The following is a 23,970-nucleotide window of genomic DNA, read 5'->3' on the forward strand; positions in this document are numbered from 1 at the left end:
ATTTAGTAACTAAAAGCCATATCGTTTTTATTTAGTACCTTTACTGAAAAGAAATCTAATATAATTCTTTTTACTGAGACTCTGAAACTGAAAAGAACCCACATTTATTTTTCATATTATGATTTGTAATTTATTTTCTTACATACATCACAGCTCGCATGTGGTGTACTTCACTGAGAGATGACATATATGTTAGAAAGATACAACTAAAGTTGAAAGTTAATTTTAAAAAAATCCTTCAGTTTTATAATAACTTTACATGAAAGAAGAAATATCAAATACTGCAGGCTTGAGTCTGATGACAAAAGATAGAGAAAATGCAGCTCACCATGACTATGCATTTGTGTATCTGTGTTAATCTGAACCTCAGGATTTTACACCTACAGGACTCTTCCTCCTGTCTAATTAAAGTTGACTTGGACAAAATGTTACAGTTTAATAGCCATTAAACTGTAGATGTAGACATAGTTCCTAATAAGGTATTTGCGTCCTCTTTTTCAAAAAGTATGTGGTTTACGATCATTTCAGATATGCTGCCGAGCACCTGTTACAGCTCAATTTGACTGTAAGGTGCTGAAAAAGACTGTTTGATCAGTGTGTATGCTCCCTGTAGTCTACAATCAGCCACACAGTGGTGCAATGGAAGCAGTTTGAGCTAAACTATTTTGTCATCCAGTGATTACACTCTGTTCAGGCTGCTTTCATCATGATCCCTATTTTGAATGAATGTTCGCCTATTGGAGTTGCACATCCAAGAGACTGCTGACACTTGGTCTGTTGAGCCATCAGCAAGACACCAGAGATTACAGAATGTCCATCCATGTCCATCTATTGCTCTGATTGTGTAACACCATAATGCATGTGGTCTGAGAAAGAGGGAAATAATTGTACTGATTTAATTCAACTCCTGGAAAAATTATTGAGGGTTAAATTGTAGTCCCTGAGGACGGTTCCTTGCGGCCACCCACAGTCCACCCCACCATCAGGACCTCAGGAAATCCTGAACCTGGACAAGAGGCCGACATCCGTTTGGACTTTTATAATTGCTTCTGTATGTGGCCAGTGCCCTATATCACGCATTTCCTTCCTCTAAGCCTCTTGAGGTTGTTAATTAATAAAGCTGTAAATTTCTCTCGGACAAAACCATCCACGTCTTTTACATCCTCCATCTCCGCCTCCAGCACACAAACTGCCTGCTTGTCAGCGCTCCGCTCACCATTGTGGCACCATCACAGATTACAACAACAACAACCACACAAGAAGAAAACAGTGCGTCGTGCAGGGCACCAGCCAATCAGCATTCTGGTTTCTCTTCAGCATCTCTTAGGGATTGAGCCGTCGGGAAGCTACTTGAGCGCAGGCAGCGGGGAGGAAAGACACCTAAAAGCCCCTCACCGTGCAATTAGGATTTTTGTCAAATCCACAAGGAGCCGAAGGATTACGTCACCAGGCGATTAAAACGGTACTGGGCCTTATTATTTTACGAGAAGAATCGAAATGTTGCTTGTTTTGGCATGTGTCAGATCTGCATGGAAAATTCAGCTGATTCCCGGAGGTGCTGTTTGCATGGTTGTGCATGGCTGTTTTTGAACTGACTTTGCAACATAGGGCGCCTTTTAAGCCGCGAGGACGTGCACGATTCTCTCACACCTGTGTTTTACACTGTGTTCTCCATTGGCATACATGCATTAAGGGCTGACAATGACAGCCGTCTCACGTGGGCTCTGTGTGCATCTGGCATTTGCAAGTTTATGTAACACGTTTCGCTCAAGAAACGCGCTCAGGCACTCCGCATTCACTAGCAGCTGCAGCCATATTCAGTCATATAAACATGAGCTTTTTGTCCACTGTTTATCATTCTAATGCGAGTTCGGTGAATGTCAAAGAGTCCTCCTATAAACATCTTTCACGTTAAAGAGGCTATTTTGTGAACAGTAGCCTTTAAAGACACATGTCTGTCTCATAAAAGGTAATGTGTTTTGTTTTTCTCTGAGTGGCTCTGCTGCCCTGTATTCCTGAGAAAAAGACACAGTCACTGAGTTTTTCCCAGATTTCACCATTCAAGGTTTCATTGCACCAGTCCAAGAGCCTGTGGGCTCTGTCATTAACAATCAACCTGAGAGTGTAAATTATTCTATTTTGTTTGCCAATGCTCAAATTCCAGTCAGTTTAGCAGAACAAAAGGAATGCTCTTGGGGTAAACTACCTGTTGTTGACCCATACTTTTTTGGAATACATATTCCAAAGGGAGGATATTACTTTCACGTCCTTGTAACGTACTGGAGTAGCTTCCATTATGTATTTCATTTCTCTGCTTATTCAGCTGAGACATTAGGTCGTATTTCCATGTCGACTCATTCCATTAAATGAGTTGTCTTGATTATTCAACACAAAACACTTAAACTCTACTGTATTCAGAACTTATCTGCCACTGGTCCAACAGGCTTTTTGCATTTGTGTCATGTCAGAGGGACTTCTGCTGTCCCTGGCATCATGTAGTCCTCCCAAATGTGAGGTTGATAAGAATCCGTAGGATTTCTTATAGCCTACCTCTATTTGTCGGCATGCTGCTGCCAACAATAACTTCTGCAGCTTGTTTAAAACATCTCTACAGCACTCTGCCTGCCAAGATGTTTGAGTCACAGAGCAGTTTGAATGGCTAAGTGGACAAGGACCGACAGAGGCGGCGTGGTGCTGACCTCAGAGCTGGGGCTCAACATACTGATGTCATGCTGTCTTGTGCTGTGTGGAAAATGAAGTCGGGGGACTGGGATCAAACCGGGAACTGGTCATGAGGTTGAATAGATAGACCATGTATAATGATGAGACAGGTGTCATTGGGCGTTTTGTTGGAGGCCATAAATTAAGAACTTGTTGATGACTATTGTCAGCTGTAAAGGGAACTGTGAAGTAGTTTCTCGTTATATAACCTCTATTTAATCGTTTTACTCTTGAGATGATGACAAGACAAAACACAGACAAGGTGTAAACTACGAAAAGCACTGAGTTACTGGATTTAAACTGGGGACTCTGAGGCTAGTTAGTATGTAACGGGCCATGAAAGTGATGAGAATTTTGATTACAAGCTGCTTATTTGGCTGATGCTGTTCAAAGGTATATGAACCATTCACTAGTAAGGAAAAGCTGGCAGACATTTACGGGACCAGTAAAAAGAGTGGACACACCTGACTGCTACTGTATACCAGACAAGGATGAGTTTTGAGAAGATCGTGGGGGTCTCACTGACGTGTTGATGATGGTCTCAGTTTTTTAGATTTACGATTGACTGACATTCAGTCACATTCCAGAGCAGCTGCCTGGAGAGGATCTCAGTTGATAGAAAGCAGATGGGATCTCCGCATGCCCACTAACCGTGATGGCATTATGGAGGAGTAGACTGTCCTCTCACTCAAACTCTCACACATCACACAGACGACAGATGACATCATTTCATGAGATAAACACCATCTGCCAAACTAACAATTAAACAGCAATTTCTTTTCCCGTTGCTATGCATTTCAGCTTGCCCGTTCTCTCCACCCCTTCAGAATGAGTAGGACGAGGCAGTCATGGCAGTCCACTGCCGCTATGAATAGATGCAGTTTAAAATGGGTCAATTTATGGTAAAGCACTCACGTGTGCATTGCATCGCTAGAAGGCAAGCGTATGTAAGCGTGCTGTCATCCAGTCATAGATTTGTCTCTGGGGATCTGCTCTTAACCAAATAGCTTCTCATTTGTATGTGGCAAAGTGGAGCAGAAAAAAAGCAGCGCGAGGCAAAACAATTCTGAAACGAGGGTTATGTTGGTCTAATTTCCTTGTGTATCAGAGTAAAAATTGGGCCAAATGAAAGAGTATTGTCAGACGGCCACATTCACTTTAATCCCATCCCGAGTTCATACCATGAGTACAGTACAAATGACCTCTCTTTTATGCGTTGATCATGATGTGGCTGGAGGAGGCTTGTTGTACTGAGGACTCAGGCACTTGAATCTACTGGCAATGAATTGTAGGAGGAGGGAATGAAAAGATTCCTTTGTTTTTCATAGATTTAGCCGTTGTCAATGAAGCACAAAGGAAAACGCACAGCGAGGAGCTACTCTATTGAAAGGACATGGATCCCCACTGAAAGTAAAGTCAGCAATGATGAAACCTCAGTAAATCTGCAACTTGAACTTGAAATTGTAGTCAAACTGCTTGATTGAACATGATGATTCAGAGGGAGCGTAAAATGGTTATACTTGTTTTAGTCCCACAACAGAACATTTGAAAGAGGATTCAACATATTAACACATTCTGCTCTTGGTGTCAGTATTTAAAATAATAACAGGTGGAAGGCCCTAGATGTGATTGAAGGGAACACAGAACGTATTTCCTCTGTTCTCCACCACAGTCACTGCCTCCCACTGATCTCAGGATTCTGAGTCACACATTTACTGCCCTCCATTATCTCGCTACCTTCGTGTCGACACACTCACCTGTATCCTACTTTTCCTTTCTCTTCACCACACGCCCTGCCTGCCGGATCGCCTTCAGTAGTGTTAAACATTACCTTTGCAACTTTGTTCCTATGTCTTCTAAACATATCTTGTCAAACTGGCTTATTCTGTCTGATCCGGACTTTTAAGTAAAGAGCATTTTATCTTTATTGAATATTATAAGCCTGTCTGTTATAAGGGACACAGACAGGAAATGAGTGGGGGACAGAGAGAGAGGCATGATGTGCAACAAGAGTCTGGATGGCAGAGTCAAACAGTAAAACACTACAAAGGTGAAATTAAAAAAAAACATTTCAGAGGTTAAACCATCCTCTTTTATTGTAAATTGTTGATTTTGCCCCTAATGTTTATGAATATTCAAGTTGTGGATGTTACTGAACTCCACTTAAAATAACTTTAGTTTTTCTTTTGGCAAGTCCTCACAGTTTAGCACAGTGGTTTTATATCAAGAGATTATATATGTTTTGATGATGGAAATTGCTTTCTGTACTCTCTCATAGTGATTTGCCATATAGATTACAATATACTTCATTGCTATTACATTTAGGCTTTAGCCACCTCGATAACTCCATCACAATTGTCTTGGCACGAGTCCTCGATGACATATGACAGAAACCCCTGCCATCAATAGTGGTACGCTGCGATGTCACCATGCGTGTATGTGTGAAGAAATGGGCATGGGTCACAGAGACGCCACTTGCATCGGACAATGGGTTCCCAGTGTTCATAGCAGTGAATGCCATTATTCATACACATTAATAATCTCTTCTTTTTTTTCTCTCAACGGATTGACATCCTCTTTATAATGCCTTTATGCACTGTTAATCTTTTGTATGGGAAAACATGAACTTTTGTATTTAAGTGTCAACTGTACTTAGTGAGGTCACATTTGTGATTGCTGGCCACAGGGTTGTGGAAACAAAACCCTTGGCTTTTGCCACTGGGGGTGAGTGAACACTTTATTGGCGACTTGAGGGAGCTGTTAAAACTTTGTTAGCTAGAACGGATGGTTTAAACAACAGATCACACTTCTGTTTTCTTGTTTTGATCTCTTTTTTTTGTACAACTTTTGGCTAACTATTTTAGAGATTCTATCGGGTGTCAGTTGCTTTCTTTAAGGATGCTGAGCTGAGTATGGGAACAGCTGAAAGGTGAGCAGAGATCCATCAAATATTGTTTCATTATAGATATATATAACTACAAATATACTGCAGGCAGATTTACATTATCTTCACAGAAACAAAAGAATGACTTACTGCCTTTTTTTTTTACTACCACTTAGTATGATTATTTGAAGCTGACTTGAGGAGGAGTGAGGCTGCTGCTGTTTATATATAGATGCAAATCAGGATGGGGTGTTTAGAGAGAAATCCCCCTGTGCTCAGACTGGATGAAGTCAACCAAAGCAAGATAGAGAAATCATGTCAGATACAAATACGAGACAATAAATCACACCTAACAAACCAGGATACCAGAATGTGTCGTTAGTGATTGTGTTACTGATAAGAAGTGATTATAAAAGCTGCTTGTGTCTCATTCAGTAAATTCTGAAAGGTTTTTGCTGAACATCTCTCTGGATTAGGCATTGTGCCATTTTAAATTATTTTTATTATGGAGCATGATTAAACTGTATTAGGCTTGTCACAATTATTCCATGACAGCCTGATTACATTAAACTATCATAAATGTCATATTTCCATCGCTATGTCCATGTTGTTTTCCATTTTTTGCCCCTTCCTCTGCTATCCTTTAATAGCACCAACTGTTTATCTCAGGGCGTTAAAGCTTTCAGATTCAATCAGCTGCATTTTATATGAGCAACTCCGTACAGTAATGTATTGGATTTGACAATGTGCTTATCAGTGGGAAGATTTTATTTAAAGACTAATTAAACAGTACAGCCTAATAACAAGGTGGAGTCGATTTATCTGATGCCACTAATCTAAAAGTAATAATATAAAATCATTTGAAAGACATTTAAAGTGTTTATCAAAATTGTGTGAATTTGTATCACCTAGAAGCACGCATTTGCAGCATTAGTCGTGAGAATGACCTGTGTAATATTGTGCTTTCGAAGTAAAGCTGTATTATCTCCTCTAATTTGATTCTTATCTCTTCTATTCCCTTATTTGGCATTCGCATCTTTACAGACACGTGCTCTGCTCTCACATTACTCACCTCCATTCTTATCTTTTCCACAGCACAAAGAGAAAACATAAGTCAGCTAATCCCAGCACTTCACAGAGGGAACCGAATTCCTGCTCAACCATGGCAAACCAGAAGTAAGTTTTAGAAGTCATCTTCTTTTCGAGCCTCCAATTTACATTTTGTTTGCCCAAAAACACTTCTCCTCCTTTGTTTCTTTATATTTGTGCATATGAGTTCCACAGAAATCTACTGATAATTTGCACCTCTGTGCCAGAAAACAGAAGACATCTGGCCATTTACAGAAATTGTGAGTGCAGCAGCACAGCTGAGCTTGCCTGCTCTATAGTTAGTTACCTTACAAAAAGAGGCTGCCAAAAGCAAATTAGCAAGTTGTGTCTTGACCTGAAGCCATAATTCAGGCTGTACATGTAAGTAATGCAGAAGGGGATTACATCAGACATATTTCTGTTAAAAATCTTCCTCTTCCTTTCTGGTATCCAGGTGTAGGCTGTGATTATGTTTTCTTTTAAATGACTTGATTCTGATCAAATCAGTGAGCTTTTTTCTGTCTGAATATTCAATGATCTGTTTTCAAAGAGTGGCTGTAGTGGGCTTTACATTATGTCACAGCAACTGAAAACTGCCATCAACACGTTGTACAGCACACAGATGGCCAGATGATGTTGTATTTTTTTTTTCTCTTGCAGAGACAGCATAGACGACTTTAAGGTTCAGACAGCCAAGCACCCCAACGTTAGCTCTGTCTCTTTACGGCCCCATAGTGACCAGTCTAAAGATCGAGCGTCCAAAAGGCTTTCCACTGATTCTAATGGAACCAGCGATGGAGGTGTGGGCTCGTCCACGCCGGTGGAGTTGACCGCTTTGGAGGAGTCGTTTCGACGCTTTGCCATTCACGGGGACACCCGCGCCACCGGAAAGGAGATGCACGGCAAGAACTGGTCCAAACTCTGCAAAGACTGCGCCGTGATTGACGGCAAGAACATCACCCTCACTGACGTGGACATCGTCTTCAGCAAAGTCAAGTAAGAAAGGCACCAACCTTATTGTGCACAAAGCAAACTGTGTCATATTAAATAAATAGAAAATTCTAGCATTCGGTTGTCTTTTCTTATCAGTTGTAGCCAGGATCTCATAACAGTGCTCCTCTATTTGCTACATGGAGTTGCGTGCTCAAATGGCTACAGAAGTGTTGTACTAACGGTAGAATTGAGACCGCAGGAACAAACTATGAAGATAAAGGCTTTTAAGGAAGTGAATGGGAAAGGCGGTTTCTCATTTGTTACTGTAGAGGTCAAAAAGTTAAATGAATCTTTTAGCACACAGTCAAATACAAGCGGCTCTTTGTTAACCAACAAAGCACACAGGCAGAGCGGTTTTCATGAGTAATTTTAAAACGTGCTCTACTTTTAAGTCTTAACTTGGTTCAGATGAGTCTTTCCTCAGGCTTCACTGACTCTGCACTGCTTGATTTTTGTAATGCACAGTTTAATAATAAGCTGTCACCTCCATGTTATGTGACCACCTGAGAAAAACGTTTCATCTGCATATGTGCACTAAGAGTCTGTAAACTATTCAGGTCATCACCCTGACAGATGGAGAGTACATAAAATGTGCACCTCTGAAAAAATGAGCATTTCAAAATGATTGCTACAATGTAAGTAAGATGCATGTAATTATACGCAGTAGGATAGAATAAAGCTGTTGTAAAAACGGACGGAGCTTTTACAATGTGGGCTTTTGTGATTTATCGCATGGTTATTTTGAAGATTTCATTCATGCACAGAGTTACTTAGAATTTTTTTTTAATCCTTGTTGAATGATTATTGTTGAATACGGATTATTCCGCATGACAGCACCAGAATGGCTGTATGGCTGAAAACCATTCATCATCATGTCTTACTGCAGGAGCAGAAAAGGTATAGGAAAAGTCAGCTTCGGATTTTTACATCGATTTAATAGATTTTCCATCCTCTGCTCGGTCATCAAAGGCCCAATTCCACAGAAATACCTGCCAATAACTATTTTTGCCTTAAAGTGATCCCTTTCAAATGCAGGAAAGTTGTTGTGTTGGAAAACGTGGAAATAAAAATACAGTATTTAGGATAATACCAGATGAAATTTCCCTGTTGATAACTTGCTTTGAGACAGTTATTTACTGTATTGCATATAGGTGTAGGGAACATTGCATTGTAGATATCTTCTTTCCACGAGTGTGATAGAAGACATGTTGTGGAGGCAAAAACGACCCAAAATCTCATTAAAGGAACACAGAAAGAAACACTCTGTTTTGCCTAAAGTGTAGTAATTCTGCCTGGGATCCATATATAATTCACCTTCCACCATAAAAAGAGAAATAAACAAAATCATCAGTTTGGGGTGGAAATCCATGGTTGAGTTGCCAATGAATGGACACGGACAACAGCCAGTGTGCTACAAACATGCTTACCTTAGTATGGCCACTCACAGTCTATTGATGTGAATTCAAAGGCTGCAGAGACCCAAACTACATAATTGACATTATATTTATAATTTCAAGCTTTCTTAACAGGCTACTTCTCCCGACTGTTCTTTCACTTGTTAAGCCAAAGAACTGCCTTTGCTTTTTGAGTCATCAGCAGAAACACCTTTCACTTGTTGGCATGGTGATCAGTGTTTATATTTCTGTTTAAATAAGAATTTAGAGACGACTTGTTTACATCCTGCTCTACCGGTGGGCAGGATTGAGAAATTTGCTAACATAGTGTGATCCCTATAACGGCTTAAGGAAAAACAGCACATTCTCTGTCTTTTCATGCGTGCTCTTCGTGGTGGATCTGTGCAGTGTTGTGTACATTAAGTCATGGGGTGTGTAAAGCAGGTCCTGCAGACTCAATAAAGGGCCCCAGATAGTCCAGCAGGCATTTGCAACGAGGTCCACAGCTCTGGAGTATGTTGAAAGAAGATAGCACAGTAAAATCTGAGCAAAGCATGCGCTGTGTATACACTTCGGAGCCACCCACAGAATAAAAAGAGTTACAGTACTGGGGGAGGGGCTCCTTCTTCATGTAGTTTCTAACTCCGGGCATGACTGAGTAGGGGGAGGGCTGCCATGCCAGAGATGCACATCACCACTTTCCTTTTAATCAGTGTCAAAGCTTCTTGCTTGCACACGAAAAATTAAACATCTTAATGAGCACTGGCTAATCACAGCATGGCTGAATGAGTCGGTATTTATTCTGGGTCTGGAGATCTGTCTCTGCTGTGCTATCTGCCTGCTCGCAGCCAGAACAACACCACATAAGCTACGGATTTGGATTCATTAATTAGTGTCGACATATTGTTTCCCAGACTTTGGTGTATTCTACACTGGTGAGCATGATCATGTTTTTGCATGAAACCCACTCAGCTCCATGTGGATCATATACCACAGATGGTTCACTAACACGCTACTAAAGTAAGTTATACTCCCCCTCTAACCTTGGTCCTTTTCAAACCTATCACCACCCCCATAGCATCTGATTTGTCGCTCATTTCCTCAGCTAAACCTTTTGTAAGCTTCGGAGAACTGAGCATGTCATCTACAGACTAGACTCAGTTATCTTCCTTGGACAGAAGCAGCAGCCGAAAGTCGAGTTCCTCCTCTGACAATAGACAGCATGGAACAGACGCAGAGGAATAGAGCTCTCAAATGTTCACCTCTGATGGATTGCCCAAACAAAACCGGTCACTGAACGAGTCAAATTGATAATAAACCCAAACATCTCATGTTTGCTGTAGCTCGTTGCTATGGCAGCAAGTTGCCTGGGGAGACTGTAGGCTTTATAGGCTGTTGTTTGAGGGATTTATCACCACAGCAATGGCTGTTTGTGTTTGTGTTACTAAGCACTTTTAACATGGAAGTGAAACGGGCAAAAGGCCAGTTAAACAACTGGAGCACTCTGAAACAGAGGAGGACCGATGATGATCTGCGCTGTAGTAATTAAACTGCTTAAAACAGTTTGACTCGATTATTGACTATAACACCCTCAGAGGTACTTGGTTGAATTCTTCAAGTTTAAGTGACAACTAGAATCAAAGACACTGATGTTCTGGTGTTTATGTACTGAAAAACATCAGTCTTTCAAGACTGAAAGATGTGATCTAATCAGTGAAAATTCCTTCATTGTTCTTAGATTCTTATTGTATTTTAGACTTTTCCAAGAAGCCTACTGATAAAAACAAACTTTAAAACTGTGTTATTGTCTCTGGAGAAACAGTTAGACAGATATATCTTTTGAGGTTTTTAGGCTCTGAAGTGTGTCAAATCTTATCCCACACTAAAGGCTCCTTTCCCTCCTACATTTCAGGAAGAAATCCTCTCGCACCATCACATTTGATGAATTCAAGGCTGCACTTGGAGAGCTGGCCAGGAAGAAATATAAAGAGAAGACCGGGGACGAGGCCGAGGCCGAGGTCTTCCAGCTTATAGAAGGGAAGGCGCCAGTCATCGCAGGAGTCACAGTAAGATCTGAATCGTGTGATTCGCAAGATTCATGTCTCTATTATGGCCCTGTCACACTGTTGCGTATGAGAGAAGCGTATGAGTTGCGTATGAAAATTAATAATATAATTTTCATACGCACGAAAAGTCCTTGAAAATAAAGAATGACTAGCGTATGAGTAGCATATGAACTGCGCATGCCCAGCGTACGTTTCAACGCGCCTATATCAGCAGCCTTTCCACATTGCTCCATTATTGCAGTAGACGACGCGCTATCAACATCTCTCGAGACATTCATCTCGATCATGCCTCCCAAGAAGCAATCGTCGTTTGCCCGGGCCCCGGGCCGAGGAAAAGGCAAAAAAAACACAAGAATCATTCTCACCCAAACCTGCTGAAATGCCTGATGCACCTGCGGCTGATGAGTTACATGCTTCTGAGCGATCAAGATCCCCAACTCCTCCTCCTGACCGCTCCCGTGAATCGTCGGTTGCCTGCCGCCTCCATCTCTGCCCGTCTGGCGGAGGTGGAGGCGGCAGACGGGCGGAGGTTATAAATACGCTAGCTGTACGGTATACCTTCATGGCAACATATGGCAATTTATGTCCAGCGTTCTCGACCTATCAGTAACGTACCTATATCGTACCTCTAGCGTATTCAGCGTATGCCTAGCGTATGCTTAGCGTATTAACCATACGCACAAAAGTTTTGAGCATGTTCAAAAATTTATTTCTGCCTCAGCGAATGTCAACGTATGCCAGCGTGCTTGAAACGTATACAACCTATGCCTAACGTTCCCCTGGCGTATGTCAGCGTATACCAGCGTATGAGTGATAATTTTCATACGCAACTCATATGTTTCTCTCATACGCAACAGTGTGACAGGGCCATTACCAGCGATCACAGTTACAACTCAAATGTTTTTGCAAACTTCCTGACAGAGAGCAGTGGCCTCACCAACAGTGAGTCGTCTGACAGACACCACCAAGTTTACAGGATCGCACAAGGAGCGCTTTGATGAGACGGGCCGCGGAAAAGGGAAGGCCGGGCGAGTAGACATGGTTGACACTTCTGGATATGTCTCCGGGTACAAACATCGAGGGACATATGAGAAAAAGGTGACCAAACCCACCGACGGTAGACCCATGTAAGGGCGAAGATGAGGAAATAAACATTTTCATCAACAGTTTCTATCAAAAGAATACTCTTAGAAAGCACAAAATAGGATTTCTTATATTTTCCCGCCCATGTATGTTGTGTGTGTGTGCGTGTGAGAGGGAGAGATGTTTTTAAGTTCCTCTCTTTGTGTGAGAACTGGAAAACTGTTTACATCTATTTTTACAAAGTCATCACCAGCTGGTACATTCCTATCTGATAGCAAGTTACTGCCAAACACTGAAGAGAACAAATGAGAAAAACTGCTATGCCATGAATATTGAAACTCTGTTATGATAGGGCCTTATATTTATCGTGCACAACGAACAACGCGCCAAGAAAAGCAGAGGTGGTTTGATGAATTAACAGCATTGCACTTTTTAATGGAGATGTTTCTACGACCATATTTAGCTGAAAAAAAAAAAAAAAAAAAGGGATTAGTTTATCAGTTCTAAGATGATTGGCACACATTTTTGATACAGACTTTATTGGTGGTTCTTTGTTTTGAAAACTTTCGTCCTCGATTTCATTCTTCATTATGGTTTGCTCTCTGCACTGGTCAGCTGTTGTCTTTAGAAAATGTACTGTTAAAGTTTTTTTAAATGATTCCAAGCCCACACGGTCATCGGTACGGAAGCCCTAAGACGCCAGTTAAAGCCAAAGGAAACTAATTTCCTGAACATGATCTAAATTGCCTTCTTTCCTTCATTTATGATTTGGAAAAGTAATTTTTTTAAACTTCCTTTTATTTATTTTTTTGGTAACCTCACAAAAAATAATAATTGTAATTTCCATTAAAAACACGAGTTGCTTGGGTCCAATTGTCCCGTTTTCACTGGTGAAAAAAAATAAGAAACTTTCATCCTATTTTCTAACTTTCCTCTCAGGGCTTCCATACAGGCTCGTTGCAAGAAAATATGTGTCGGCTTGTGTTAAAATCTTTCCGTCGTGTATCGTTTTTATTACCCAGAAGACAACGAACAAAGTCCTCCTGTGCACATTTTTATTGTTCCTCCAGACCCTTTAGTATCCCGTTCTACACAATGCAAACCGCTTTAAAAGGATTTTGAGTAATTAATTAGTGAATTCAGACGAAAGACTAACCACAGTAGATTAATTCAGTTGTACAAGATTGTATTTTTAACATTTTACTGATTTTATTTCCTCATCAGATTTATACGCCGTAGTTCTAATATATTTGTGGTAAGATTGTGTATATATTCTAAAAAGTTTAAGCCACATAGCATTAATTTAAGACTCTGGCTTCATGCTTTTAGTTTTTCTGTATTGCTGTACTTTGTGCATGTGATGTATACTGCATTTGATTCAGAAGCATATAGGACAGCTTGTCCATCTTTCCGTAACTGCTGTGCCTGATGTGAGGACAGACTACTGGACAGATTTACAGTTTTCCTGCTAACGAAAAAAAAAAAATACCATGTAACAAAATCGTGGGATTATATCACATCTTGTATTGCCTGAAATCAATATGTATCAACTTGTACATGTACAAAGTGAGGTATCCTCTCATGCTCTTCCATTCGTTTGTACCTTTTCGTGTGTGGCACTGTCATCTACGGCCCAGATTTAACTGACAAAAGCAGGGTTTTAATGTTTACTTACATGCGACACCAGATAAAAGGGAAATCTGCAAACAATATACTTTTGTAGAATATTTTTCCAAGGTGACAGTTCAACTGCGTTAAACACACTACCTGTTATAGCCTCAGCTGATGAAGAATCGTGCATCAAGTTCAAAACTAGCAGCTCAGTGTTCGTTTCTGTCTGCTGCGGTAGCTAGAGTATGTTTTGTGTGCTTCATGCCAAATACTGTGCACCTTTAATGTGGATGAACAATACTGTTGTTCTTTTTTTTTTTTTTTTTTTTAAATGTCTTAAATAACCCTTAATGTACTATTGTGCCCCAGTGCATGCAGTGGCTTCTTTTGTTCTTGTTCTCAAGACTTCTTAAAGTGTGTTCATGATTTATAGTGCATTATTGGAAATAAAATTAAATAATCATCCCAGAGCCTCTGCTGAGTAGGTGTCAAAAGTCAAACATGTCTTATATTCTTCTTTCAGGGGCACAGTGTAGCTTTAGCACCGACCGGTGACCTGTAACATTCAGATAAAAGCAAAAAAAAGCTACATTCAGTTCTTGTGGCAAACAAATTCAAAGCTGGTTAGCCAAGTCTTGTATCGGGGGCTTGAAAGAGCAGAGTGTGTGCGAGCAGCTCCGCCAACCCCGAGGCTGACGTATAAATAAAGTCACAGTGCAGCTGCAGTCTCGGTGCGTTCATTTCACTGAAGTGTACAAAGCAGATGGAGACGCAACTGACCTAAAAAAAAAAAAAAAAAAAATGAAAAAAGAGAGACACAATGTTGCTAGAGATCCAGGAAACACACAATGACTTTCTCATTTTCCTCCCTAAAATCCTTTGTTAACATAACAACTCTGACACTCGCTCATACACAAAGTCTCCTGAATGAATTACTTTTCCCTGTTACTGTTTACATCAAGAAGACACTCCATGCATATTCTTTTAAAATAAGAAACACTTCATCAAAAAAAAAAAAAAAGGGCGCACAAAATGTAAGCAATATCATTAATTATTATCAACATTGTACACTGTAGTGATATAAATAAAGTTAAAAAAAATTAATTGAAAACCTCTACCACTGCTGGACCTTGTGCTAACTCGATGCTTGGCATAGTCTTGCTGTGAAATTGTCATCCCTGCGCGCATCACTTCACTCATATTTAGTCTTTATGTTCGCCGCTTTCCTTCAGCTCGGCTAGCAAGCGCTCGTTGGTGGCCACCAGGGACCTGAAGCACATACACAACACACAAATCATGTAAACAACCAACATGCCGGCTGATTTAGATACAAGATTGCATCACTGTACCCACAGCGTGGGTGTGAATACGCAGCAGATCCAAGAGTGAGTACAGAGTCTGCAGTATTTTCTTGCCTGTGACTTTCTTGCAGCATATTTGAGAGTTCCTGGACCTTCTCAGCCTCTTGCACCTTCTTTCTCAGCCCCTCGATCTCTTTCTTCAGTTCCTCCACTTCTGTCTGAGCCTCTAAGGACGGCCAAATACAAAGGAGTATAGTTAGCGGTAAAACCATTCAGAGCAATAATGTTCACTTCTACACATCTCCCAAAGGCAAGTTCACCCACCTCTGATCTGACTAATGGGCGAGCTTTTCATCATAGACTTGAGATATTGACGTTCTAACTTGATGAGCTGTTTCTGCAGAGCAACATTCTCTTCTAAGACGATCCTCAGCTGCTCATTTAGCTTGCCCTGTGTTAAACACAGGGCAACAGTGATCAGAACTAGCATGCTCTCCTAAAGCTAAACTCTGCTCCCGAGCCTTGAGTGAACTTACTAATGCTTTGCGAGCTTCCTCTAGCTGAGCAGAGAGATTCTGAGTTTCGACTTTGTGTTCTTCCTCTCGTGCAATGGCTTGAAGGTTAAGAGCGTCAACATCCTGTCTTAAGGTCCTGACCTCGGCCTCCCGACTGGAAATATCGCTCTCCATCATAGAGAGGATCTGAACTGCCTGAGCTACAGCCAAAAATAGAAGAGATGAGAAGCTATTCATCATCTCAGTATCTTGAAATCAGACACCACATTCCCCAAAACAAACCCCAACTCACACAGGAAGTTGTTGTTATGATGCAGAGACCTCTCTCCCCTCCAGTGTTTGTCCACTAGGTTGAGGAGCATCTCCAGGGGTTTCCTATAACCACCCTGAGAAGGAGAGTCGGTGTAAGTTTATATGAGACAGAACCTTAAATAAGTTCCTGATTAAGAGTAAAATTTAGGACTGAATGAAGCACCAACCTTTTTTTTCTTTTCGCCCTGCGGCTGCAGGCAGGTGCCCCCTTCTGTCCTGTTGAAGCTTGAGTAGGTGAGTCTTGCCGGATGTAAGATGGGGTTAGAGGGATCAGACAGATTCAAACCAGGGCGTAGTGGACTGGGAGGCCGGATATTAATAAATGAAGAGCCATGATGGTGACTTTGATCTGGAAAACATATTGTGAACACACTTACGTGCAATGAAGGTGAATTTTAGCATTTATGGATCAGCGTAAAGAATCCAAACAAGGAGCTTGTTAAACACAGGGATTCGATTCTCACCAGGATTTGGAGTAAAATGCCCCTTGGCTTCATGTCTGCTTTGTTTGGGGAGGTCCTTGTGCTTTTGTTTTCCAGTAACAGGTCTGTGTTTCTCTATATAAGGGCCAAACGACACTTTTGGTCTTTCAGCCACTTTAGATGAGGCAGAGCTGCTTGTATGAGGTGGTTCATTAATTTGCCGCCCTTTGGACTCAGTGTTATCTGGAAAGTGATAGATAACACAAAAGAGAACTGATTATAACTGACCTTCCATAAACAGTGTTAAAAAAATAAAAAGGACTTGGCTTCTGTCGCCCCCTAGTGGTATTCACTCACTTGGGCACAACACAGCCACATTTACGATTAAATCCATTTTAGGCACCAAACTGTAATAAATAAATAAAACAATTTTTGATGACCAATTTTTTCAAATCTTTAATGCATTGTTGATGGATTGTGATTTTTACTGCAGAAGTAGAAAGAAAATTACCACTGAAACAATTCTTGCTCCTGTAATATCAGCTGTATAATATTCATAATAGAATAAAACTCATAATATTATGAGCCGTGTCATCCCAACAAACCACTGACACACATATTTATAACTCTACATGTCTAATGGATTCCAGAGAAAAGTGTACACTTACCATTCTTAGCGTGGGGATACCTGAGGATGGATTTGGCAGATTCCTACAAATCAAAGCACTGCTGGTTCAGTAATGTAAATACGCTACAAATAACAGTGTCAGACATGGACAGAAATAAAGACTCGCCTGTTTTGGAGTTGAACTCCTCCATTCTGTATAATCTTCTGAATCTTTCTCCCTAGGTTCTGAAACAGATGTTGGAAATTTTGAAAGAAGTTCAGAGAGAAAGAGAAACTCAGCTGGTTTGGTTTTGATTTCAGAACCAACTTTTTGACTTTGACATCTTACCCGTTGCCTCCTTGTGATTAGTGTCAGAGATGGTTTCACTTTGACCTCCGTGATTTGTCGCAACAAAGTTTAACACAATATCCTGACTGTCAGTCGGGAGCGAAAGCCGCTTGGTCAAGCGGTCGACTAAAGCCAGCCTTCGATCACTGCTTCTGGCAACCACAAGCAAGACACGCAAAGATGCAACTCAAGGAAACAGCAGCAATGAGTCACATTTTACAGTTTTGTGCAATTTTTTTTTCTAGCAGGTTTCTAAAGAACTGTGTCTGGTTTTCAATATTTGAGATGTGCACACATTTGTCATTTTATAAATACCAACTCATGTGTGGAAAAGGGCACACACATCTGACCCCGGAGCTTCACTGGGTGCTTTCCATCAAACAGAATGAGCTGAACTCATGTAAGTTGGGGGTTTCATGTTCAGTGTACCTTTGATCTTCAGCCAGTTTCAGAGAGGAGGTCTTCTGCTCAGGAGGAAGGTCAGAGGAGAACTGCACTATGGCAGCTTTGCGCTCTGTGTCTCTGACTGAGCATCCATCTGAAAAGCAAAAAAAAAAAAAAAAAAAAAGAGCATTTGTTTAATCTAGAAATCTGACCGGAGATGTACATGTGATCACGGCTTTCAGATCTTACCTAGTTTTCGCAGGCTGGGCACGGCGTGCACCACATAAGGGCGGTAGTGTGGGAAGCTTTTGGTCAGAGGGTTGAGCCTGAGGTCGAGCTCTTTCAAAACTGGAAGCTCAAAGAGCACTTTCACCTCTTCAAGTGAAGGTATGCAGTTATAGTAGAGGATCACCTTCTCCAACATTTTCAAGTGTCGCACCCCCTGGGAAGAAACCATTAGCACTTTAAGCTGGAGTCGAGCAGCATTTATCAAACAATCAGCACTGTTAGACACAGTTGAATCAAGCTATGGTTACAGCTCGACGGGCTCGTTTCACTAGACAACTGTCCTTTAGACACGAGCGGGACTCAAGCAACTGACTGAAGTATGTCTGGCATGGCGAAGCATGACATTCAGCCACTTCTTACTTTCTCTGTGGGAGATCATTGTACATGTAAGTATAGTGTAAGTATAGCTGAACTCACTAAACAGATGTCTTCAAGTTATTTGAATGGTGATTTTGTCAGAAGGCGCTACGTTATAAAATCATGCTTGCGTGTTTTTATAGCAAAAAGATGGAACACTGAGCCATGCACAGAGCACCTACGCCCATTTAAGTGTGTATCTGATTGTATACATGCAGGACTGATTTGATTATCTTGGTGCATTAGTCCAGTTTAGAGAAGGTGGATTCTTCTAATCTGGTGCCATGTAAACGTGCTTAATGCCACTGACAACTATAACTTAAGTGTGAAAAATGTATGTTGGTTGAGTGTGTGTTAGTGAGACAAAGGTTGTCATACACTGATATCGTGAACTGCAAAAGATTAAGATGGACCAGATCAGGTATGTGCTGACAAGACAACAACTTCTTTAAACGCCAAATAGCACAAGGGCCGCGATGTCAAAACAACTATGTATAAACTGATGCCAGAGACACGTTTCCATTCAATGAAATGACACTGCGGCAAAACAAAACATGCACTGTATGAGGATGAAACAAACTCGAAATGAGGTGTTTGTTTTTTTGTTTTTTCAATACTTCACACAGGCACGTTTTAAACACGATATTCGGTGGAACAAACCTCCACAGAGACGAGCGCATTGTAGGAGAGATCCAGAGACTTCAGACGGACAAAGTTAGTCAAAGCGTTTCCCAAATGTCTTATCTTCTCCTCATACGTCCCCGGGAGGCTCAACGACCGGACGTCACCTGTTACAAAGGCATAAACTTGATTATTAGAAACAATGTGCTGTACTACTTGCCTCTGGTGCTGCGCTTTTCGAGCAGTGACAGTTGATGCTACGTCAGGTCTGGTTAGCTAACGCTGAGGCCTGAGAAAACCGAAATAGCTTTCTCTTATAGAAAACTAAACGTAGCCTCTTTATCCCTGAAGTTTGCTGATACTTACTCTAGTGCAACGTTGGTATTTCATGTGAGATAACCTTACCGAGACACGGATGTTTTAACTGTAATCTGTCACGTATCCATTGCTCTGTTAGTATTGTTAAACACTCCGCCGCCATACTTTTCGAACTTGTGATGCCTTCAGGTAATCTTGAAAAAAAGCGAAACATCCACTTTGTTGGAGCACAAAAGGGTTACAGCATGAGCGGTAATGTAAATCCGAAAACGAAAATGTAGATCAACAGTAGCATTATAATTCCCCATAAAAAAATAAAAACGAAAATGCTATACATCCATCAATTTCTTTACTTCTATGTCCCCCTAAAAATTATAATACTGGAAATGAGTTTTCTGCGAAAGTTGTAGAAAACACGAGTAACTTTGAACGCTTCTTCCGGAGTCTGCGCGTTGTCCACTTCGGGATGTGTCACGTGTGAAAACAAACGTTCCCCTGTTCTTTCCTCAAGATTCTTGCTCTAAGCTCGGTTTTGTGACCTCTATATGTATCGGTGAACCACTCCCCGACAGATACAACCCAAATAACTGACTGGATACACATTAACTTAAACATTCTCTGATACTTTAATGACAACGGTGTCGGTTGGGGTCGCAGATGTTTTCAGGCGTGTCACTTGTGTTCAGGATCAATGGCGTCCTCTGTGACAGAGTGGTTCACATCTTGGTCTAACATCATTTTGTCTGCTACAGCGCTCTACTCTTCATATAAACTGTTTAAGGTGGGGTTGTTTTTCAAGCCTAAAAGAACAAATGTTGCGGTTTTTGTATCAAAATTGAGGGTCTGCTGCTTTTTTTCTCGACAGTGACAACAAAGTGAATATAGTTTGGTTTAAACAGGCAGCTTAAAATTACCAGTATGTTTTAACAAGACTTAATGATTATTGAAATGTGTTTTCTTTATTATTATCTTTCTCTGTTGGGAGTTTTGAAACTAAATAATTGATTTGCTATATGAACTGCGCATGCGCTCTTTATGGCTGACGTCTGAACTTAGTAATAAAAGTGTTGATCAGAGACATGCCTGTATTAGACTTACTACTCTGTAATAAAGCTGCTTCCTCTGGATTCACCTCTCTTCCAGGACCACAGGGGCCCCTCAGTCGGCTTTTTCGTGCTTGGGCTCTCTGCAGCGCTTAACATCTTCCATCCCTCCAGCTCACACCTCACCTCCCTTCAGAGAGAAGCAGAGTGGGCTGGCGAGGTCCTGGCTCCGGCGCTGGTCTCCTTCGACTTCCTGTGGCTCAGTCAAGACCACAACACAGCTCGTATTCTCCTGTGTGGCTCCTGTCTGCTGCTCGGACTCAGGGACTGGCTCTCAGAGGACACTCTCGCACTCATGACTCGCTGCCTGGGTTTGTCGTCTCTGTCCTGTTGTCTGACGGTGTGTCTGTTTGCCGGAAATGCTTTAGGGGTCTCGGGCGGTGTGGCCCTGAGCCTTCCGTTACTTCTGGCACAGAAGGCTGGAACTAACGCTTTTGCTCTGCTCGATTCTCCAGCTGCTACAGACGAACTGGTGAAGTGGCTTTTGGACGGGTCATTGACGATAGGCTGTTGGGCCTCGACGCAAGCTCTCAGCACGTTTCTGTTGGATGTGATCGATGCAACATGAACATTTAAATCTTTAAGGATCTGTATGGTTATGCAGGTTATCCATGTATTACTGACTATTAAAGGTAATCAAGTGACAAGTGACATGAGTAAAATGAATGGGCCTTCGTGAATTAGTAAAGATATCACCCGAATTTAACTTCTCAAAGGCCACAGATTTGCCACTTTTCTTTTTATTTTGTGCTTGTGAATCGCATATTATGCTTGAGTGAGTTGAGCTTATAGGTGCAGTGATTGATTGAAATGTGCTAACGTGAATTAAAATGCAGTATATAAGACAAAGCAGAGTTTGTTAAATTTTTTTTTTTTGGACGTTAATGCCTTTAGGACAGGACAGTGAAGAGAGAGAGGGGGAATGACATGCAGCAAAGGGATGTCTGAAGCTGGACTCGAACCAGGACCAGCTGCAACCAAGACTGTATCCTCTGTACATGAGGCGCCTGCTCAACCCACTACGCCACCGACCACCCCGAATTTGTACAATTCTAACAAGAGTGAAACTCGGTGTTTGGTGGAAGCACCTTTTTTTTTCTTCAACGCAGTCTGAACCCTCTGAGGCGAGGTTACTTCGAATGTCTCTAAGCAGTCTTCAGGAATAGTTCTCCAGGCTTCTTAAAGAACTTTCTGAAGCTCTTCTGTGGATGTTGGCTGCCTTTTGTTCTGTTCTCTGTCAAAATGATCCCACACTGCTTCAATAGTGTTGAGGTCCGGGCTCTGGGGAGGATTCAGCCCTCTTCCGTAAGACGTGTTGCCACTGATTTTCAGTCCGCTTCTTGTGTCATTTGGCACAGCTCAGCCTTTTCTCCCTGTTTCCCTTCCTCCATGACAGCCACCCTGTTATGGAGGCCTTTTCTGATGAGACTTCAGTGAACAGTAGATGGATGAACTGAAGGGTCAGATGCATCTCTCGGGTCCCGTGTCAGGTCTTCGCTGGATGTTTTCCTATTTCTTCAGTTTTCAGCGAGTTTTTTTTAGCTAATAGCTTTAGGAATCGCCTCGTTGGTGCAAAATACTATTCTAGTTTTGTTAAATTGTGTTATCTTTGGCATTTTTTCGTAGATGCAGCTAAAGAAATGGGAACAAATTTTTCATCGGTCGGTTTTAAGTGGCTTAGCAAAAAAAAAAAAAAGACTAAAATCACACGTTTCTCTGAAAAGTGTCAGGTAGACAGACTAGTCTTAAAATAAGTCAAAAAACATCTAATGTCCAAAGAAAGACTTTGAAAGACCTTCAGAAATCCTGGAGAACTATTGATCAAGACCACTTTCAGATGTTACTAGGAAATCTGGCTTGTTGGAAGCAAAATGTAAAGAAATGAACAGTGACAATGCAAGACTTCTGCATATTTTTTTAAATTTCTTTTTGTGTGTGTATATACTAACTCGCCCACTTATTGCCCTTTTTTTTTAGCTCTGCTCCTTTACAAGAGACTTGGGAGCTTCAGGGTTTTCTCCAGGACTTCAGCTGTTCCTAGGACCTCACTTTTCTGGTGTCACATCTCTGATGTTGCTCCTGGGATCAGTTTGAGCCACTCTCCCACTTTAGGGGTCACGGCCCCCCGAGTGCTCCGATATCTTTCCAACTTCCTCCTTCAGCTCTTGGTATTTTTCAAGCTTCGTGTGTGTCCTCCGTCTTGATGTTGCTGACAACTGGGACTGGTACATCTAACACGACTGCCTTCTTTAGTCGTTCATATTGGTTGTTGGCTGCCTTCTGTGCACACATTATGACACGGGGCTAAAAGGGAAAAATTAAGTCAAACAGACATGCTCGTTGTTTTACTAAACTTTTAAGAAACGAGAAAGTCATCTTGAGAGTGCATCCTACATCAAAGCGCATTGAGCTGGTTCACAGCTTCAGTAATGTTGCCTGGATCCTCTTTGCCCATCGTCCATCTCCCCTGCAAAGTATCTATGATGTAGGAACAATAACGACAGCCAAGTTTTGGGCCACAAAAATTCAATTTTGTGTGTTTTCACTGGAATATGTCGTCACTGCAAAACCGAGACCTCGGCTGAACTCCGTGTGATCTCTGCTAGGTTAAAGACGCAGGATTTAACTAAACAGATTCACAGCTGAAAGTCAACATTGACATTCCACATTACAACAAAAGCTTTTTTTGTGCTTACAAAGGGCCTCAATTAAATTAATTCCGTATTGCAATATTACTCTGGGGAAAATGGCATGTATTCTATTTTCGTTTGTAGTGATGTCAGCGGATGTTTCATCTACTTGTCGACACCTTGTACACGTCTCCCTGAAACATTTTTTTTAGTGCTGTGGATTCAGAAACCTTTTCCCCCTGCTTTGGAGTCTAGAAAATATTTGTTCCGCAACCTCAGCAGTATCAATGTCAGAATAACTGCAGTGGTCAGAGCTCTTGGCCCAGTTTTCTTTTACCCCATCATCACTGTTTGATACTCATCAATGGCCTTTTTATGTGACTTTTCTGGTTTGTAGCAGCTCTTCTGAGTAATGAAATTACCTCAACGGTTAAACTCATTATCATTAAGATTAGATTTTTTTCTTTATTTTTAGTGAATGCTGCAGGTTGTCCCTCAGGATTTCAGGGGTGTGAGCAGCAGCCTCAGCTGGTTTACTGCAGTACATGTGCAGGCGTCTGTGGTTCTGTGATGCTATTTGGGAAAGTTTGGCAAACTTCAACCCAGATGTTAACAGTGATGCTTTTTTTTTTTTTTTTTTTTTTTACATTTTTAGTATTTAAGTGGGCATGTGAGTTTTTTTTATCATTTCATGATCTTTCTTTCTTTCTTTCTTTCTTTCTTTCTTTCTTTCTTTCTTTCTTTCTTTTTGACTGTGTAAAAGTTTAAATCTTATCAGGTTATTTTATTGTTATTTGTTGCCAAAAATGCTAATATTTCCTATGAGGAACAATGTCAATATAATCTAAAACTTAAATAAATTCAAACAAATACTAAACAAAATAAAAACATTTTATCTTACTTGTTTTCTCTGCATTGCATT

At 41.1% G+C, this 23,970-nt stretch overlaps 2 protein-coding genes and 1 long non-coding RNA gene across 6 annotated transcripts; 2 read left to right on the forward strand and 1 right to left on the reverse strand.

Moving 5' to 3' along the window:
- The first annotated feature begins 1,209 nt into the window (after positions 1-1,209).
- On the forward strand, positions 1,210-14,881 carry tppp (tubulin polymerization promoting protein). The gene is made up of 5 exons (XM_075465385.1): positions 1,210-1,462; positions 6,701-6,781; positions 7,355-7,690; positions 10,994-11,147; positions 12,069-14,881. Exons 2-5 carry the CDS (start codon positions 6,768-6,770, stop codon positions 12,276-12,278), a joined length of 714 nt encoding a protein of 237 aa, XP_075321500.1. The 5' UTR covers positions 1,210-1,462; positions 6,701-6,767; the 3' UTR covers positions 12,279-14,881.
- Positions 14,148-19,502, reverse strand: cep72 (centrosomal protein 72). 3 transcript variants are annotated; one of them, XR_012769806.1, is made up of 15 exons: positions 19,403-19,478; positions 19,037-19,164; positions 17,981-18,173; positions 17,777-17,885; positions 17,348-17,499; positions 17,186-17,244; positions 17,060-17,102; positions 16,434-16,634; positions 16,137-16,318; positions 15,950-16,043; positions 15,679-15,857; positions 15,467-15,593; positions 15,257-15,368; positions 14,971-15,110; positions 14,148-14,621 (listed from the first exon to the last, which is right to left on the reverse strand). XR_012769806.1 is itself a non-coding variant. In XM_075465384.1 (14 exons), the coding sequence occupies exons 1-14, from the start codon at positions 19,476-19,478 to the stop codon at positions 15,044-15,046; spliced, it is 1,722 nt and encodes a 573-aa protein (XP_075321499.1). In that variant the 5' UTR covers positions 19,479-19,502; the 3' UTR covers positions 14,148-15,043. The 3 variants fall into 3 exon arrangements, 1 of the variants encoding a protein (XP_075321499.1); XR_012769805.1 differs by having other exon boundaries at positions 14,960-15,110; XM_075465384.1 differs by having other exon boundaries at positions 14,148-15,110; positions 19,403-19,502.
- Positions 19,503-19,790: 288 nt separating this feature from the next.
- LOC142380753 (uncharacterized) lies at positions 19,791-23,711 on the forward strand. 2 transcript variants are annotated; one of them, XR_012769869.1, is made up of 3 exons: positions 19,791-20,096; positions 20,459-21,050; positions 21,313-23,711. It is a non-coding gene; the product is annotated as an uncharacterized LOC142380753 (long non-coding RNA). The 2 variants fall into 2 exon arrangements; XR_012769868.1 differs by lacking the exon at positions 21,313-23,711 and having other exon boundaries at positions 20,459-21,267.
- The last annotated feature ends 259 nt before the right edge of the window (positions 23,712-23,970 follow it).

The sequence above is a fragment of the Odontesthes bonariensis genome, chromosome 5 (assembly GCF_027942865.1).
Source record: "Odontesthes bonariensis isolate fOdoBon6 chromosome 5, fOdoBon6.hap1, whole genome shotgun sequence".
In the NCBI taxonomy this organism is placed as follows: Eukaryota; Metazoa; Chordata; class Actinopteri; order Atheriniformes; family Atherinopsidae; genus Odontesthes; species Odontesthes bonariensis.

Bases quoted from the DNA above. Each gene is read 5' to 3' on its own strand.
- tppp (XM_075465385.1), top strand. The intron at 7,691-10,993 runs GTAAGAAAGGCA...CCTACATTTCAG, and splicing joins ATCGTCTTCAGCAAAGTCAA to GAAGAAATCCTCTCGCACCA. The intron at 11,148-12,068 runs GTAAGATCTGAA...ACTTCCTGACAG, and splicing joins CAGTCATCGCAGGAGTCACA to AGAGCAGTGGCCTCACCAAC.
- cep72 (XM_075465384.1), bottom strand. From the start codon at position 19,478: ATGGCGGCGGAGTGTTTAACAATACTAACAGAGCAATGGATACGTGAC. The intron at 18,174-19,036 runs GTTTGTTCCACC...GTTTCTTCCCAG, and splicing joins ATGCGCTCGTCTCTGTGGAG to GGGGTGCGACACTTGAAAAT. The intron at 17,886-17,980 runs GTAAGATCTGAA...TTTGCTTTTCAG, and splicing joins GCCCAGCCTGCGAAAACTAG to ATGGATGCTCAGTCAGAGAC.